This window comes from Propithecus coquereli, unplaced genomic scaffold, assembly GCF_000956105.1.
Source record: "Propithecus coquereli isolate 6110/MARCELLA unplaced genomic scaffold, Pcoq_1.0 Scaffold950, whole genome shotgun sequence".
In the NCBI taxonomy this organism is placed as follows: Eukaryota; Metazoa; Chordata; class Mammalia; order Primates; family Indriidae; genus Propithecus; species Propithecus coquereli.
The window spans coordinates 177,352-194,823 of record NW_012155841.1 but is presented as its reverse complement, the minus strand read 5'-3'; the positions used below and the strand labels follow the sequence as shown (position 1 = coordinate 194,823).

The window sequence follows — 17,472 nt, the reverse complement described above, 5'->3', positions numbered from 1 at the left end:
TAAGGTGGAGGGTTGTGACGTTGCCCTCAGTCACACGCAGGAGGCAGGCAGGAGGTCAGGTGGAACATGAGTGAGAGGCCTCACCTGTCTCCTGTTTGATGTGGCCCATCCTGGACTTTGAGACCCTGAGTGACCCATCTCCCACTGGGAAGCCGGAGTCACACGAGAGGCCACTGCATCTGTTTAACCAAACGGCAGTGAGCCTGGCAGACGTGGGGCGGGGGCTTTGCACTTCCGCTTTGGTGTGTGGTGTTAGCAGCAGTTACTCACAGCTCATCTGGAAGGACAGCTTCGTCTAAACAGACCTCGACAAGGTAAATAATGGCAGTGAGTTCTTACAGACCCGTAATTGCTGCCGTACTTATCACACATCTGAAACACTTGATTGCTGTTTTTCAACTGAGATCATACCGTATGGCACTTTCCGAAAGCAGATGGAAAATTAATTTTGCTTTATATATCTGACCTCTAATTCTCTTTAAAAATTATTAAACATTTTGAAGATTGCATAAAATGTGGAAGAGTTGATAAGAATTAAGCCTCAGTCAGTCGCGGAAGTGCAGGCTCCATGCCTGCCGGGGCCTGGCTCGGCCTCCTTCCCTCCCCGAGTCTTGCACCCAGCATCCCGGGCACACGTGTGGAAGTGAAGAAGGTGCCCGGGGCCTCTCTCCAGGGACCTGAGCTGCTGGCAGGACTGGGGGACCGAGACGCTGCTGGAAAGCGGCTGGGCTTGCACTTGAAGCTGAGCGTGGCTGGGGAACCCGGTCCCGTGGGGGGATGTCTGGTGCACTCAGTTTTCAGTGGCAGTTCTCAGGGCCCTGGACTCTGTTTCACTTCTCTGTTTTAGGCTCACAGAATTTGAAGACACCCCTACCAGCCAGCTGACCATCGATGAGTTTATGAAGATCGACTTGGAGGAGGAATGCGACCCCCCCTCGTACACGGCTGGACAGAAGAAGCTGCGGATGAAGCAGGTAGCGCCGGCCTCGTGCCTGGCTGCGCCGCACCTGCTCGGCAGTCATGTTTCTTGTAGATGTGCAGCTTCGACGCTTCACGTCTGTTATTGTTTCTAAATAAGTGGCTTAGTTACACAAGCTAGACTGCCTGCAGCCAGGCCTGGGCTGCGTGTGTGGTCGGCTGGAAGCATGTGGGTTGGCTTCCTGAGGCCTCGAGTAAGGGGCCTGTCTCACCACACGTGGAGCAGGAGCCCGGCACCTCTACCTTGGCTTTGCTGGCTTTGCTGCCAGCCTCCTGTCCCCACTGAGCCCCTCCCCACAGAAGCACTTAGTATCTGGTTTTGCTCCAAAATGCTAGAATATAAAGTAGATTCCCAAAGAGACATGTACTTTGGAATATACTGAAAGTCCAAAAGAGCACAAAATGCCCCATCTCACCGCCTGGAGGCAGCCTCTGCTCAAGGTGTATTTCCTTCCATCATTGTGTTGTGGGGTTTTGTGGGCGTGGCTCTGACACAGTCAGGGCCTGGCAGGAAACACGCCACACTCGATGGGGTTGCTGCAGGGATGGACAGCCAGGGGCAGGGCAGGGACTGAGCCTTGGAGGGGACACAGAGAAGAACCCTGCACACGGCCGTGGGGGCAGACGTTCAACGGCTGCCCGCCGGGCTGGGCCTGGCTTGGCAGGGAAGCTGAGAAGCCCCTGCCCAGGGGCAGCGCAGCCACAGTGGTCCTGAGCCTTGCTTCAGCCTCCAGCACCCCGTGCCAGCCAGGGCCCTGGCTCTCCCTGTGTGTCCAGCACGGGGACTCTGAGAGGTGGGCCTCTCTCCAGGCCAGGCGAAGGTGGGGCCCCCAGCTCCATCTCTGCCGCTTTTCCCCGGTCAGCCCCAGTGGGGCGAGTCTGGGCAGCCTGTGGTCAGTGAGGCCCTCGGGGCGTCCCTGGAGGCTCCGGTTCCGCGCAGTGGACCCCTCCTCACTAACGCTCTCCTCCTGCACTTTCAGCTTGAGCAAGTCCTGTCAAAAAAACTGGAGGAGGTTGAAGGTAACCAACCAATGTTCTCGTACAGATGCTTTAGTTTGGTCAGAAAAATTGATTTGTGCTGACTTTATGCTTTTAACTCACTACTTCAGGTGAAATATCCACTTACCAAGACGCCATTGAGATTGAGCTAGAGAACAGCCGGCCAAAGGCGAAGGGGGCCCTGGCCAGCCTGACAAAGGATGGTGAGCGTGTCCTGCCCTCGCAGCCGCAGGTTCAGGGTCCCGTCCAGATACCCCCCACTGCTGTCCTGCCAGCACCTCCCCCACGCACCGACCTTTTAATCAAGCCCCTCCTGCCTCCCCCTTCCTGGGCCATCTGGTCCTACGTCACAGGGCCACCTTCGGGCCCCGATACTCTGTCCTGAGTGTCCCACTGCTCCTGGACACCCCCACCCACCCACCGCCTCCCCAGCTCCAGCCCTGTTCCTGGCCAGTCTCCAACCCCGTGCCCTCAGGCTGCCATCCCGAGGCCCTCGGGCCCTTGATCTCACACCTGGCTCCACTGCTGCCCGCAGGAGAGACCTCAGCATCCCTCCTCGTGCTCAGGCTTCGTGCTGGGCTGCGGGAAGCCGGCTGTGGGTACAGATTGGCCTGCACCCCGCTCCCTCCCTAAGGCGGCCCATGCACATCCAGTTTCCAATTTGGGGCTTTCAGGGCAGCTGCAGCTTCCTTAAACAGGTCTCCCTGTGCTCGCCTGGTTCCCCATGATGAGGGGCGCTGCCTTCCTGGCATGTTGGGTCCTTGTGGGCTATTCTGGGTCCTTTCTGGGGACCAGGTGAAATGAGCACTGTCCGAGCTCGTGGGATCACTGCCACCCCACCCCCGGTGCTCTCTCAGCATGTTGGAGCCAGCGGCACTCACTGATGCTTCCTGCCCCTGATCAGAGACAGTTGGCGTCTGGAAGGAAAGGGGCCACCCCCTCACGCCCCTGTGGGGTTTGGGGGCCACTCTTGTTTATTTTTGTGGGTGAACATTAGGATCCTCTTGCCTGTCCCCTCCCAGCCCAGTGCTCTGCTTCACCCAAGAGCTTGGACAAAGTGGGCGACATCCTTACTCTGACCCTACTCTGTCTCCTCCTCCTGGGAGTGGCCCTCTCTTCCCTCCTGGGTTTCTCCTCCCTGTGCAAGAGCCCTGCGATGTCCCTCGTCCAGGCCCTGCCGCCTCCTCTGTTGCTGTAAGTGGTCCTATTGTGTCCACAACTGCTCGCTGACTGTGGAGGACACCAAATGCTATGTGCTCACTTTGTGCCGGCGTGTTGTAAGGAACTCTTTCATCCCTTTTAATAGTTTTCAACTTATCATTGGGTTTTTCAAGTGACGAATTATGTCATCTGCAAACAGCGATTCTGTTACCGTTCCTCATCAGGTTTTATGCCCCGAATTTCTTCCTCACATTGAGTCTGTTGCCTGGTCCTCGAGCACCTCATGGAATCACAGTAGCGGCCGCGGGCGCAATCCCGGCTTCCACGCAGGGCCTCCTGCGCCTCCCCAGGACACAGGGCGTAGCCCATGGGCCGGGATGCCACGGTCTGTCGCGTGGAGGAAATGCCCACTCTTGCGTTTTCATGACTACCCCTGTCTCAATCAAGTGTCCCAGATGTGTGCAGGGTCAGTGGAGAGACCACAGCCCCTCTCTCTGAGGCATGTGATCCGTCGTGGTGGCGCCAACGTCGGGCCTGCCTTGGGTCTGCCAGGGCACTGCTGGGCCACGGTGGCTCAGGTCGCCCTGCTGGGGCTGACGCTGGAGCGCCCGTCCCGTCCATGTGCAGGGTTGAGTGAAGTTGTATCTTATGATACTTCCGATTTTTTTTGTCTCTGAATTTTCTTTTTTGTCATTTCTTACTTTTCGTAGTTATGTTTTCTGGTTTTTTTCCCAGCTGATTATTGATTTTCCTGTTAATCCAGTTATCAAATTGATTCATTGGCTCTGCTGCCTTCCTGTTTGCCGAGTCAGTAGCCTGCGCTTTATCTCCCTGCTTCCTGCGGCTTCTCCCGGACCCCGTCTCTCAGTCACCTGCGCGGCGGATCCATCCGTGTCCTGGCGCCTGCGCACATTCAGGCAGTGGGCTTTTCTCCGGCATCGTTTCAGTTGTGGTCCTGCTGTGAAATGCTTTCAGTTTCTCAGTCTCAGGTTGTGTTTTTCTCTTCCCTGCGCGAGGAGTTTTGAAAGTTCTGGGAGTGGGCTGTGGTTTTCGATTTTGTTGCTGACTTCTGCTCTCCTTGCCTGGGACCAGGGAGTGTTGCCGGCCCCCCTCCCCCGTTGACGGTTCGACCGTGTGGTGGTGGCCCGTGTCCACCGACATGGGCATGTTTGCGAGCACCTGTGTGTACTCAGCAAGGAGGCAGTCTGCATGTATTTAAAATGCACCCTTTGATTTTGGGGTTTTGACATCTACACGCACCTGTGAAACCGTCACCATAATCAGGATGCCCCACAGATCTGTCACTCCCAACGGTGTCCTCAGGCCCCGATAGCCCACCCCAGCCTCCCTGCCCCAGGCTGCCACTGAACTGCTGTCACTGAATCAGCCATGTTTTCTAGCATTTTATGTAAATGGTTCACATAGTGCATGCTGCTTTCCTCTGGCTTTTTTCACTCAGTGTGATTCTTTGCAGTCATCCAGCAGCAGTTGGTTATTTTATCGTGGTGTCATGGTCCACAGATACACTGAAGTTGTTGGAAGGCATTGGGTTCTTTCCAGTTTGGGACTGTTACAAATAAACTGCTGTGAGCATCTGTACACAAGTCTTTGCATGGACATGTTTTTCCTCTTGTCTTGGGTAAATGCCAAGGAGCGGAATTGCTGGGTCATGTGGAAGGCGAGTGTTTCTTTAGGACACCATCAAACTGTTTCCAGGGCGCCCACACCGTTGCATTCCACTGGCAGCGCTCTCCTACTTTTTTCTAAAATGTTTATAGTTTTGGCCGTCTCACTTAGGTCTGTGAGCCATTCGAGTTCGTTGTGTAACGTGAGGCATGGGTCAGGCTCCTTCTTGTACACGTGGGCATCCCAGCACCGTTTGCTGACAGTTCCGGCTTTTTTCCACTGGCTGTTTTGCAGCTGGGCGGAAGTGTCTCTTGTCCAAGAGCAGACGCGCTCTGTGTTCTCCCCAGCTAACAGGTGGTGTGCGGGTCCTGTGTCCCTAGGCTCCGTCGAGGACACCACCTCCAGCTTGCTTGGAGAGGAGGACACAGAGGACGAGGAGCTGGAGGCTGCTGCCAGCCACCTGAACAAGGACTTCTACCGGGAGCTCCTCGGCAGCAACACCCCGGGCAGCTCGGAAGCCGCAGGAGGCCCTGAGGCGGGCAGCGGGACCCCAGCCCTGGAGTCCCTGCTCGGTCCCCTGCCCACAGCGGCCAGCCTGGGCATCTCTGACTCCATCCGAGAGTGCATCTCCTCCCAGAGCCGGGACCCCAGTGAGCACCACAGGGGTTGGGGGATAGAGTGACCTGGAAGCTGACATTGTCTGTCTGGGAGGTTCTAGCAGGGTGGGCTTGGGTGGGGGCACTGCCAGTCCTCCCGCACAGGGCTGTGCGAGGGGTCAGTGGTCCCAACACAAAGAGCTGGGTGTTTGCCAACACCCCAAGTGCCCAACAGGTTTTGTCCCCCTCACTGGGACTGTCTGCTGGCCACAGGCTCCCTCCTGCCTCAGCAGCCCCTTGCAGGCTCCCTCCTGCCTCAGCAGCCCCTTGCTGGCATGTGGCCCAAAGCCCTGAGAGCCCATGGGCACCATGTGAAAACTAACGATGCTGAGAAGTCACGCCGGGAGTGTGGGGCCCATGGGGCAGGGACCGGCCTTTCTCGCCCTTCCTCCATTTGTTTAACACGGTGGCAGAGCCCAGACAGGTTACATCTCCACTGGTCAGAGGAATGTTGCTTACTGAGCTTGGCACAGCAGTGACGAGACGCCCTGAGCAGGGGATAGTCACCCTGCCCCACGGTGCCCAGACCAGGCCACGGCAGACGGTCCTGCTGTTCCTCACCCCTCCTGTTCTATAAAACATCACCGAGGTCGGGGCTGGGAAGGGCCCAGATGTTGGCAGTTGTAGGAGAAGGGCAGATGGTCCCATCCTTATACCCTGCCAGGACAAGCCTCCCTGGTAGCCCAGAGCCTGGGCCCTCCCTTGACACTTGACCCCTAGGCCCTGCCTCCACCAGGCACCAGGGCTTGGCCTCTGTGCACGAGGGGCCCCCTTGAGGGTCGCTGCTCAGTCCATGGATGGGTGTTTATCGAGTGACCTCTGGGCCAGGCGTGGAGATGGACAGTCACACACCTGCCCTTGTGGCGGGGGTTGCTGTGTTAGTAGAGACCCTGGGCAGAGGGCCCGTGCAAAGGCCCTGGGGCAGCCAAGGTACAGTGACCTCAGAGCAGAAAGGGCCATTCTGGCCACAGCTGAGAGAGCAAGGGGAACGAGGCAGGCTGGGGAGGGTCTGGGGGGAACATCTGAACACAGAGCAGCCATCTGGGCCTCAGTCACGGAGCGGCATGGCAGGAGCGAGCCCCAAACAGCCTGGCTGCATGACTGGACTTGACGGGACTCAGCCGATGGGCGGCGGGGGTTTGTGGAGAGGACAGACTGCCCCAATTCTGGGCTCTGCAGAGCATGTCCTCGACCATGTCGGGCAAGAGGGTGGTGGCCACAGGTTTGGGGACATCCTGAGCACAGTGATGGGAAGCTCCCTGAGTCACCGTCATTTCCACCCCCAGGCCTGAGAGCACCACAACGGGAATCCCCAGCCCTTCCTCTGTGGCAGGACATCCGTCCCCTGGGCCTCGCTCACCACTGTGCCGCCTCTTCCCTCTGTCGGGGCCAGAGAGCTTGTGTCTCCCGATCTAAGAAAAGCTCGTTTCTTACGCAAAAGCGTAGGAGCGTTGGGTAGCTTTTTTGTAGCTTCAGTTTAATGTCCTGCTTTCGTCACTTAGCTCCCCGAAGTGAGCATTTAGAGAAACGAGGCAATGTAGGGGAAGTGCTGGGACTGTGGTGCAGAGGAGGCGGAGCTTCTAGAAGCCCCTTGGCCCAAACCTCAGGGTCGTGAGCCAGCCAGGTGGCATTTGTGCCCCTCTAATCAGAACTGACCCTAAGTGACACTGACACTGTGCTCCCCTCTAGCAGACACCTCTGGAGATGGTGAACTGGACCTCAGTGGCATTGACGACCTTGAAATCGACAGAGTAAGCCCCTGCGGGGCCCCTCACCTTCCCAGGAGGCAGTTGGCGCTGTAGTCGGGACACCACTGGGACGGGGGTGGGGTTGGCGGCCTCCCCTGCCCCAGGGCTTGCCTTTGGCTTCTGGGATGGTCGCCCCTTGGCCTCTCCAGACACTCCCTGGCCTCAGGTGGTCTTGTGGTCTCCTAGCCCACCACTGTCCCCAGCCCCACCCTTCTAGACTTTGGCTCCAGGGCAGCCACGGCAAACACATGCCCTTCCCACTGGAAGCCAGAGCCAGCGTCTGGGTAGGGCCCTGCGCTCTGCACCTGGCCTTTGCCACCATCTGGGCACGTGGCCTGTGGTAAACGCAAGTCGCACCAGGTTGGGCCCATATGGCGGTCTCCAGTTACGGAGGCGCCCGCTGACTCCAAGGGTGTCGAATACCTCCAAGTTCTAGGGCTCCCGTCGTTTGTTCTGGCTGTTTGCTGTTGATCTCAGCTGTACTTGGCCTCTGTCAGGCAAGGAGTCTTTCTTACTGTGATTTTATGATCTAAATTGGCACCTCACACCCGCACCCAGTCTCTTCATGGGACCCGTGGCCCTGCCCTCTGGCTGGCCGGCGTCCTGGTGTCAGTGGGGCCTGGGAGTGCCACAGTGCTGGCGCACAGACAGCCTGCATGGGTAGCCTTGGAAAGGGCAATGGAGCACCGGGTGTCCCCAGCTTGTTCTTGGCCACAAGGCCTCAGCCCAGTCTCCACACTGAGTAGAGGCCCACCCGCGTTCCCCTCCTTCAACAATTTAAACGTACGAACGGGGAGTGTGCTTACCTGCCCTCGGCTGAAGGAAGGCCGACGGCAGCTCGCTGTGCTTGCCCAGTACATACTGAACGAGTCGGAAGCCCGCGTGAAGGCCGAGCTGTGGATGAAGGAGAACGCCGAGTACCTGCGAGAGCAGAGGGGTGAGCGCCCGCCTGCCCACCCCCACGGGCCCCGGCCGGGGCACGGGCCATTGCTGACACGGGCCGCTGTGTTCCGCTTGTAGAGAAAGAGGCGAGGATAGCCAAGGAGAAGGAGCTCGGCATCTACAAGGAGCACAAGGTAGGCGTCTCGTGACGCGCCAGGAGCCTTTTCTGGGAGATGTGTGAGTTTATAGGAGGAAAAATGTCTCTGTGGAATGTTTCTTCCCTGTGTGTCAAGAGGAGCCACAGGCCCTGAATCCATGTCCCTGGCCACAGACACCCTGGTGTCAGCTTCACCACAGGTGGACAGGCCACTGAGCTTGGGCAGGGTCCTGAGTGTGACTCCAGGGTAGACTGGGTGGAGACTTGGGACTGGACGCTGAGGTCCCTGGACTCAAGTCCCTTGTCAAGGACACAAGAGGACTCACCTCTGTGTCCAGGTCTTTGTTCTTCTGAGGACCTGGGAAAGCCTAACTGTGGCACCTCCCTGCTCTGTCAGCCTCATGGCGACTCAGCTCAGTGGCTCACTCCGGGGTTTGAACGTAACATTGATAACATGGTAAATTTGGACAGGTCCACTTCCGGAGACACTGGGCTTCCCAGCACCAAGGGGAGGGAGGCCCAGAGGACAGACTCATGGCCTGCCAGCTCAGGAGGACCCCTGGGGAGTTCAGGGCCCTGGGACCCACCCTCCAGCAGCATATCCCACACTCCGCTGGGGGCTGCGCAGGGAAGGTTGGGGTGCAGGAAGTGAGGTGGGGGCTGGCATGAGCTGGCATAGCCAGGGTGGCCCCAGGTCGGTGGAGCCCAACTTGTGCAGGCTGCGTGCCCTGAGGTGGTCTGCAGCTCTAGCCCCTGAGATGTGATCTGGGGTCCTTGGGCAGCGGGGACTGTTGACCCTGGCCTCAATGCTGGGACAGATGGTCTGTCTGTGTTCTGGTAGTGTCCCTGCTGTGGTCCTCACAAGGCAGCACCTTACTCTGCCACGTTCACGTGGCCCTGTGCTGGGTCAGGCACCGGGGGTCCGAGTGGTGGACTCACTGGCAGGTCTGCTGCTGTTGCTGCTCCACGGCCCCTCGGGCACCCAGCCGGCCGCACACCCCAGGGACTTGCCCCAGCCCAGAGCTGAGGGGCTGCCCTCAGTGCCCACTCACCTGGGAGGGCAAGACTTGACTTGGGCAGGCCCAGGAAGGGCTGGCTGGGACACCTGCCCCAGCCCATGCCTTGGCTCCCTGTGGGGACTGATGGCCGGCACTGCCCTCCCCACTCCCACCCACCCGTGACTCACAGCAGACATTTCTCTTGTGCTTCCATCAAGCCCAAGAAGTCTTGCAAACGACGGGAACCCATTCAGGCCAGCACGGCCGGGGAGGCCATCGAAAAGATGCTGGAGCAGAAGAAGATCTCCAGCAAGATCAACTACAGTGTGTTGCGGGACCTCAACAGCATGGGCGCGGGCAGCCCGCGGCGGGAGGACGCCCGGCCCGAGGACAGGGCCAGTGCCAGGAAGCTGTCACGGAGGAGAACGCCTGCCAGCAGAAATGGGGCTGACCCTGTGACCAGCGTGGGGAAGAGGTACCGTCCTGTCCTGTCGGTGCAGGCCGAGGCCTGAGGCCTCAGGTCTGGGGGCTGTCGTGGGCCGACTGGGTCCTGAGGAGCTCCCAGAGCCACGTTTGCCCAGCTGCGCGAGGGGATGATGGGCTGTCTCCAAGTGTGAGCGTCGACTGTGTCCAGACTGCCCTTCGCAGGTGGGGCTATGCACTGAGGAGGGGGCTCCCGCCCTCAAGGCGTCCTGCAGTGCCAGGGTCTGCTCCGTCTCAAGGAGGTGATGGGATGTTCAGGCCCCTTTTCCAGCCCAGGGTTGGTTTCATGGGAGAAGAGGCAGCCACAGCCCTCACAGCCCCTCTGTGCGCCCCGGGCTGCACTGCTGTCTGCTGAGAGAGAGAGAAGTAGGTAAGAGCAGGAGCCGCTGACCAAGTAGGACGTGGGTAGAGAAAACAGGACGCAGGACGGGTCAAGGGCCTGATGTGCTGGCCTCGGGGAGCTGGATCAGCCCCGTCCTGCAGCTCCACCAGGAGCCACCTTGAGGATGTCTCAGCCACATGTGGCCCTTATTGCCCCAGGTTAGAGCTGGCCCCTGTGCCGTGGCTGTCGGGCAGTGGCTGCGGGCTCTCCTGCTGAGGCCACGGCCCTGTCGGCCCTCACATGCCCACGCTGGTCAGTGCCTTCCCCTGGCCATGAAGACAGGGTGGGCGGCTCAGCTCCATCAGCATCCAGCCTGCGGCGGACAGTTGTGCCACGTCTCCGGTGCCCCAGGCCATAGGCGTTTGCTACTCCTGCCCCCGTGGGATCTTTACTCGTGGTCTTCCAGCTGCTTCTGCGTGTGGGGAAGCGCTGAACCTCCGCACATTCCTTTTGTTCCCGTCAGCCCTGTCGGTCTCCTTTTGTTTGTAGTGGTGTTCTGTGGCCTGTTGAGTTCCTGGGTAGGCTGCTCTGTCACCCGCAAAAGCTGGCTGTGTTGCTGTTCCCCTGCTGTCGCTGTCCCCACGTGCTGCTTTTCGAAGGAGCTTTATTTGCTTTCTCATTTCTCAGCAGCCGTGGGGATGAATCCCTGGCACCGCCTTCCTTGCGGGTGGGGGAGGTCTGGCAGGGCAGAGGTGGGGTCGGAGCGGGTCCTGTGGCTCAGACCCCTGCACCTGAGCGCTCGGAGGCGGGATCCGAAGCTGTGTCTGAGCCTGCCTCAGCCGCCTGCGCCCACCCTGCCAGGCCTCTGGCAGCGCTGGGAGGGAGCTGGCTCCTCCATCCCATCTGAGCAGCTGGCCTGGGCATGCCCTGGGTGCGGGTGTGTCTGTGTGTGTATGTGCACACGGCACGTGTGTGCATGTCCGTGTACGTGCATGGTGCACGTGTGTCTGTATGTGCAGTTTGCTCCATTGGTAGCCTATTGACCTTCTCCTGAGCGGCCAGGACTTGATCTGTGAATGTTGAACGTCCTGAAAAAGGAGTAGAAAGGCCTCGGGGGTGGGGATGCCAGGCCTAGGCAGCTCAGGCAGTTCTAGCAGGGCAGGGAACAGGAAGGGACTCCGTGAGGCAGAAGGGCAGGTCCTAGTTTGTCCGCACAGCCCTTGGGGGGGTTCAGCTACACTGGGAGCTGAGGAAAGAGGGGCTCGGGCAGGCCGCAGCACTGAGCTGGGGAGAGGCAGCCCTGAGACCACAGTGTCACTTGGTGGCAGAGGCTGCACTTCATAGTCTGGCCACTTGGGTGGCCTCTCCTCAGTGCCAGGGCCCCCTCATTCCCCTTGTGGTTGCCCTGCCTGTTACCGTGTGGGCAGCTGCTCCCCTGGTCCTGCATTGGGATGTGGGCTCCCTCTGAGGACGGCCACAGAACCCGAGCTGGGTGATGCAGGGGTTCAGGTAGCCGCTGCCTCTGAGCTTCTCTCCTCCTCACTCCACGGGCACTTGTGGTCACTCGGTGGGCTCTCCGACTGTGGGAGGCAGCCGGGGCACTGAGCGTGGGCTTCTTTGACCCGCAGGTCTTGCTCTTGGCCAGGTAGGTCAGTCTGCTCTCATGTGTGAGCCCCTGTAGCCCCTGTCTGGTTGTGCCCCTCTGGGGACAGGCAAAGGAGCAGGCATGGGCTGCAGCCCTCAGCACCCACCTCCGGAAGGGGGACTGAGGCAGACCCAGCAGGCATGCCGCCTCCTGCTCTGCTCAAAGGCTCTGGGGTTCCCCCAGGCCAGGCTCCAGCCAAGCAGGGTCAGTGCTCCAGGAACCGGGTGTGGTATTTGCCATCAGGCCAGGAGGGGTTGCAGCTGGAACATGGTGCTGGGTTTGGGTGAAAGGTGGGGGTAGTGGCGCCAGGTCCCCCAGGCCCCTGGCTGGCTGGGCACCAACCAGGCAAACAGACCCTGGGCTGAGGAGATGCTGGGCAGGAGTTTGTTCTCCAGGTATTTGCAGACCCTCCCTCGGGGCCTGGGGTTCACGCAGGATCCTGTGGAGACTGCGACCGCGGCACGCTAGAGGACGGGAAGCTCCAGGGACAGGCCCCAAGGTCGGGCCCAGACCCCTACCCCACTTTGGCCGTCATGCCCTGGGACCCTTGTGGTTTCTTGCCCTAATACCAGCCATCCTTGACTGAACCCCGAGTTCTCTCTCTGGCCTGGCCTCCCCTGTAGGGAGCTCTGGCCACACAGGGTGAGGTCGGCACAGCCACCTCCTGGTTCTGGCGAATCTGGCTTTTTCTGCCTTGGGACATTGCCGCGTGTCTTTGTGGCTTCAGGTGACAGCCACGGACAGGAAAGACATGTCCTTGTAGGAACGACTGCATCCTGATTTGAGTTCTCTAGTCTAGCTACTGTTTCTGATCAAGTCGTGGCTTTCTTGTCCCCTGGCCTTGCCCTTGTGTCTGTCGTCTGTTCCTCCCATCTGACTAAGGCGTGGTCTGTCTGAGCCAAAGAAACTGCTCGCTCCTTGAGCCAGTGGGGTCTCAGGGCCAATTGCAGATCACTCTGGGCCTCCTTGGCAGGGGCCTGCTGGCTGGATCATCCTAGAGGAGGGGCTGTGCAGAGAGCAGCCCTGGGCCTGCCCCATGGAGCGCCAGCCCTGGCCCTGGTTGGAGAGACCACCGTGGGGCTGCTGCCCTGGGCGAGGTCCGCCTCCTGAGGAGAGGCGCTGCTCTGCTGCAGAACGGGCCTGGGGCGTGCAGGGCAGGCAAGGCAGCACACCCTGGTCTGAGGATGGGCGTCAGCAGGCCCCGCGCTGTGTGTTCGCGTGCGCTCCCTGCTCACAGCAGGCGGGGAGGCCTTGGGAAGCCTCGCCAGGAGCGGCGCCCAGCGCCTGGGCTGACGAGATTCCCTCTGCCTCGGGCCTTGGGCCTGGCCCACACATGGGTGCCAGCTCTGCGTTTAGCTGCTCTGCAAATGTCCACCTGCTCCAAGGTCCCTTCCTGGTGCCCATAGGGTTCATCCAGCACGTCACAGCCGGGTAGGGCCAGGCCTCCGAGGGTCCAGCCCCCCACCTCCCCACACGGCTATGCTTCCCATCCTCCCCCACAGGCCCAGAGCCCGCTCACACCAGCCTGCACAGACCTGAGTGGCCACATCAGCACGTGGGAGGAAAGCCCGCCTCCTCTCCTGTGGGGCTCCCGCCTCCCTGGGCAGGCCAGCAGCCTCCAAGGAGACCTGGCCATGTGGGGTGGAAGGCACCTTTGTCTGGGAGTGTGCCCCTCTTCCCACTGGGTGAGGAAGGTGCCCTGGGCGATTTCTGTGCATCGAGAAGGGAGCCGTGCTTTTGCAGATTGTGTGGGTTTGCGTCTTGTGCATGTATTTACTCCAAAGTAAGCATGGGTCAAAGATGTTTGTTAATGTGAATAACTACTAGCGGAATAGGCATAGATGAACATAGAACCAGACTTTTACTACAGAGGGAACAGGAAAGGCTGATTAATCCAGAAAAAGTGAAAACATACAGGAAGGAACAAGTGAGACAGCCCCCTGACAGTGCACTGGGGAGGGACCAAAATCATGCAGGTGGACACGACCCCGAGTGGGGGAGAGCAGTGTGAGTCAGGAGGTGTGTGCGGCGGACACTGGCCATGCCGCTGGAGGCGGCGTTTCCAGAGAGTGGCTCTCAGGTGGCACTTGGAGCTGCCAAGCCCACCTTGTCCACCAGGTACAGGTAGGCGGGCTGTCCTGGGAGTGTCTGCACTGGGGCAGGCGTCAGCCCCTCACATCCAGCTGGAGGTGGCTGCGAGAAGCTGCCTCGGCAGGGCTCACATCCTCCTGTCACAGGAGGCGGGGGCTGAGGCCGCCACGCTGTGCTCTCTTTCAGGTTGAGGCCTCTGGTGTCTACACAGCCAGCTAAGAAGGCGGCCGTGGGAGAGGTGCGTTGTCCCATGTGGCCTAGGGTAGGGATCTCGGGGAGCAGCTCACTTCACTCGTTCCTGAGCCCAGACACGCCGTCTGCGAGCCAGCCAAGAATAGACTCCACGCTGGCCTTGCACAGGCAGAGGATCGAGGCCCCAGGAGGCAGGTCCCAGGTTCCAGGAGTGGGCAGGAGGCAGGGACAGGGTCGGCTGAGGGTGAGCAGTCCCCAGTGTGTGCCCAGCAGCCAGAGCACAGCCCACAGGGCCTCCCTCCCTGGGCCTGCTGAGAGCCTTCATGTGGTGAGCGAGGCCCCTGCCCAGGTCGCTGGGTCCCACTCTAAGTGCCCAGGGCCTGGTGTGAGGCCTCCCTCTGGGTGACAGCCTTGGCTCGCCAGGCCAGGGCTCAGGGGTCTTCCTCTTGGACCATTGCTTGTCGCTGGGGCCCTGGTCTGGTTCAGGAGGCACAGGAGCAGCAGGGAGGGCTGGTGCAGCTGAAGGTGCTGGCCCAGGATTAGGAGTGGTGTCACTGGGGGTGGGTCTGAGCCGGTGCTGGAGCACCAGCCTCCCCGCAGACTGCTGTGCTGCTGGGGGCAGGGCCTTGGTGCTGAGCCCGTGGAGTCCTTAAGGCTGAGTCCTGCGGGGAAAGAAGCCTTCTGGATGCTCGCGGGAGTGCACGGGAGAGCGGCTGGGGGGAGGCAAAGGAGTAGGCGTGGGCTGCAGCCCCCAGCACCCACCTCTGGCAGGAGACCGAGGCAGGCCCAGCAGGCACGCTGCCTCCTGCTCTGCTCACAGGCTCTGGGGTTCCCCCAGGCCAGGCTTCAGCCAATCAGGGTCAGCACCCCAGGAACAGCCCCAGCACAGCCCCCAGCACAGCCCCTGGGGAACCAGAGGAGTAGCTGAGGCCCGTCCAGGGGGAAGGATAGTCCCCACTCCATGCCCCACCCCCCGTTCCAGGCCTTGCTCCCGAGCCCCCCTGCCCTTGGAGCTGAGCCGGTCAGGCCCGAGGCAGTCCTCGTGGAGAGTGGACCTGTGTCTTACCACCCGGACGAGGAGGCAGATGAGGAGGACCCTGACGAGGAGGATGGGGAGCCCTGCGTCAGCGCCCTGCAGATGATGGGCGGCAGCGGTGGGTGGGGGCGCCCTCGCAGGCTGGGCCTGACTCGGGTGTGGGGTGTCTCTGCGTGGTTGGTGGCCCACACAGGAATTGGGTGGCGGGAAGGTGCAGGGCAGGGGTGGTTCTGGAGAAAGAAAGGCACAAACCATCTGCCTATAATAATCCCTGAACTCAGGCATCAAACTAAATTTATTTCTCCCTGGAAGGAAATTTGAAGTAGGACGCTTTGTAAATTGGCCATATTGGCTTTGAGACCCCAAAGCTGGAGTTGGCCAGGGTCAGAGTCCAATTCCACTGGGACAGCAAGGTGTCTGCGTGAAGGCCAGTCGGCTAGCAGAGTGGGGCTCCCGGGTCTGCACACGCCGAGGGTAACCATACTGCTCACATGTGCCCTCGACAGGAACCCAGACCCCCCAGCGCTGTGCACACTCCAGCCCCGAGCTCACAGGGATGAGGAGACCAAAATGGCAGTCCCCGTCAGTGGTGGGGCCATATGGGGATGAGGCCGGTGGGGCGGGTGCAAGAGCCTCACCAGGGAGCAGCCAGGGCCTAGGGGCCCAGGGGCAAGGCAGGAGGATGGCAACTGGGCCCCTTGACCACACAGAAGTCCTCGGCTTCCCTGATTCTCCTCTGTGCTCTGCAGATTACGGCTGTGATGGTGACGACGATGAAGGCTACTAGGCGTGGCCTTGAGGTCAGCAGCACCCTGGCGGTGGCCCCACCGTGTCTACTGAGGATCAGATGGGCCTCCCAGGCTGTGCTCACAGGCATGGGGGCCCAGACTGAGGCAATGGGACGAGTGCCGCCCCACCTGCTCCACAGCGCTCGTCCCACGGCCACATGTGGCCTCCGTGGTACTTACTGTTGGGATCATGTTTTGAGCAATGGAAGGAATATTTTTACCCAGCAAGAGAAACCGGACTGAATGTCTGCGTGTGTCTGATTGGACGTGGCCGGGAGTGCCCAAGGCTGCATCCCACGGCGTGGCCCAGCCTGCTGGCCCTCAGCACACCCAAGAACCCTCAAAGGTGGGCACTCATGTCCCCACTGTAAGGAAACTGAGGCGTGAGGCAGCCCCACTGCTGGTCCGAGGGAGCGGAGGGCTGAGCGTGGTGGCCCTGAGGCTCTGGGACCCAGCTCTGGAGCCCTTGGCCCGAGTGCTCCACTTTCGTCCGCCCCGTCCGCCTGAGAAGCTCTGCGTCCAGCCCCCTCTGCTGGAGCCTGGTGTCAGGGAAGGCAGTGGGAGGTCAAGGTCTCCCCGAGGTCAGTGGGCGCTTGGTGGCTCCCCCACACTGGGTGGCCGTGTTGGTCCGGAGATGGCCCTCAGCTGCCAGCTGCAGCCCCTCCTCCTGACCCCACCGCCCTCAGGTCCCGCCCACTGCCTTGCAGCGCCTGGAGCTCCAGGGCCCCGGGGGTCCACCCAGGAGCCTGTGCGGCTGCGCGTGGTGGACGAGTGTAGTCTGGCAGCTCTGCCACATCTGCGTTTACCGCTCCCTGGGTGATGTGGCCAGCCTGCCTGGTGTCCTGGCACGGGGCGTGCCTGTGGCACAGAGCTGGGACTGGGCTCTGCGTCCATGGAGGGAGGGCGGGGGGTCCCTGAGGCCCAGGGCTCTTCACTGGGAGGCCAAGGACCACTGCAGGGTCTTAGCTCGGGCATCTGTGCCCGAGGGGAATGGCAGGTGCTTCCAGCCCTGGATGTGGCTCTAACCTGTCCCCCTAGGAGAGGGGGCCTCGATGGCAGAGCTGTGCCACAGTGCCCTCCTGGGGCCCAGCCCTCAGCCTTCTGGGGGGGTGGGTTGGGCGTTCTGCCCATCGCTTGGCCTCCAGCAGGCCAGACCACACCCCCAGAGTGCAGCAGAGTCCTCGTGGCTGTGCACCTCTGCCTCCACCCTGTGGCCAGCCTGCATCCCTGGCTTCTAGAAGGTTGGGGGGGAAGATGGATTTAGTGAAACAGAGGTCTGCTACTTGAAGAAAACTGGCTGAGGTTGTCTGTGATTCCTCATCTGGCTCCGTGGCCTGCCTTGTGTGGCAGGCACAGGTGTGCTGGGCCTTTCGGGCCATGCAGCACAGGCTGGGGATGAGCCTTAGTCGGCCTCCAGCCGACAGGGAAACCCTGGCTGGAGACGTCCTCAGAGCCAGCCCTTCCAGCTTTGGCAACATCCGCCAAGGGCTGTCCCCATGCCCATCCCGCCTGCTGACCCCGTGTCCCTACTACCTGGGCTCAGGTCGAGAGCTGGGGGCTGCTGGCCACCGGGCTCGGCCCTTCCCAGCACTCAGCCACAGAGGCGGCTCTGGAAGCCAAGGCTGCCCCGAGTGGGGAGGGGATGCCCTGGTTGCAGGGTCCTCAGGCACCCCCAGACTGCAGTGGTTCTACGTCGGCATGCGTCTGCTG

General features: G+C 60.8%; 1 protein-coding gene across 2 annotated transcripts in view; it reads left to right on the top strand.

Annotated features, from left to right (window-relative positions):
* BRF1 (BRF1, RNA polymerase III transcription initiation factor 90 kDa subunit) overlaps window positions 1-17,026 on the top strand; it is a 66,981-nt gene extending 49,955 nt beyond the window's left edge. Inside the window, exons 8-18 of one of the 2 annotated variants that reach the window (XM_012665063.1) lie at window positions 848-974; window positions 1,959-1,998; window positions 2,088-2,180; window positions 5,145-5,414; window positions 7,113-7,171; window positions 8,024-8,105; window positions 8,189-8,244; window positions 9,424-9,680; window positions 13,933-13,984; window positions 14,921-15,092; window positions 15,724-17,026. In XM_012665063.1, the coding sequence (XP_012520517.1) occupies window positions 848-974; window positions 1,959-1,998; window positions 2,088-2,180; window positions 5,145-5,414; window positions 7,113-7,171; window positions 8,024-8,105; window positions 8,189-8,244; window positions 9,424-9,680; window positions 13,933-13,984; window positions 14,921-15,092; window positions 15,724-15,761 (1,246 nt within the window). In that variant the 3' untranslated portion in view covers window positions 15,762-17,026. Of the gene's footprint in view, window positions 1-847; window positions 975-1,958; window positions 1,999-2,087; window positions 2,181-5,144; window positions 5,415-7,109; window positions 7,172-8,023; window positions 8,106-8,188; window positions 8,245-9,423; window positions 9,681-13,932; window positions 13,985-14,920; window positions 15,093-15,723 lie in introns of both variants that reach the window. The other variant, XM_012665062.1, reaches the window with a different exon arrangement.
* Window positions 17,027-17,472: the final 446 nt, after the last annotated feature.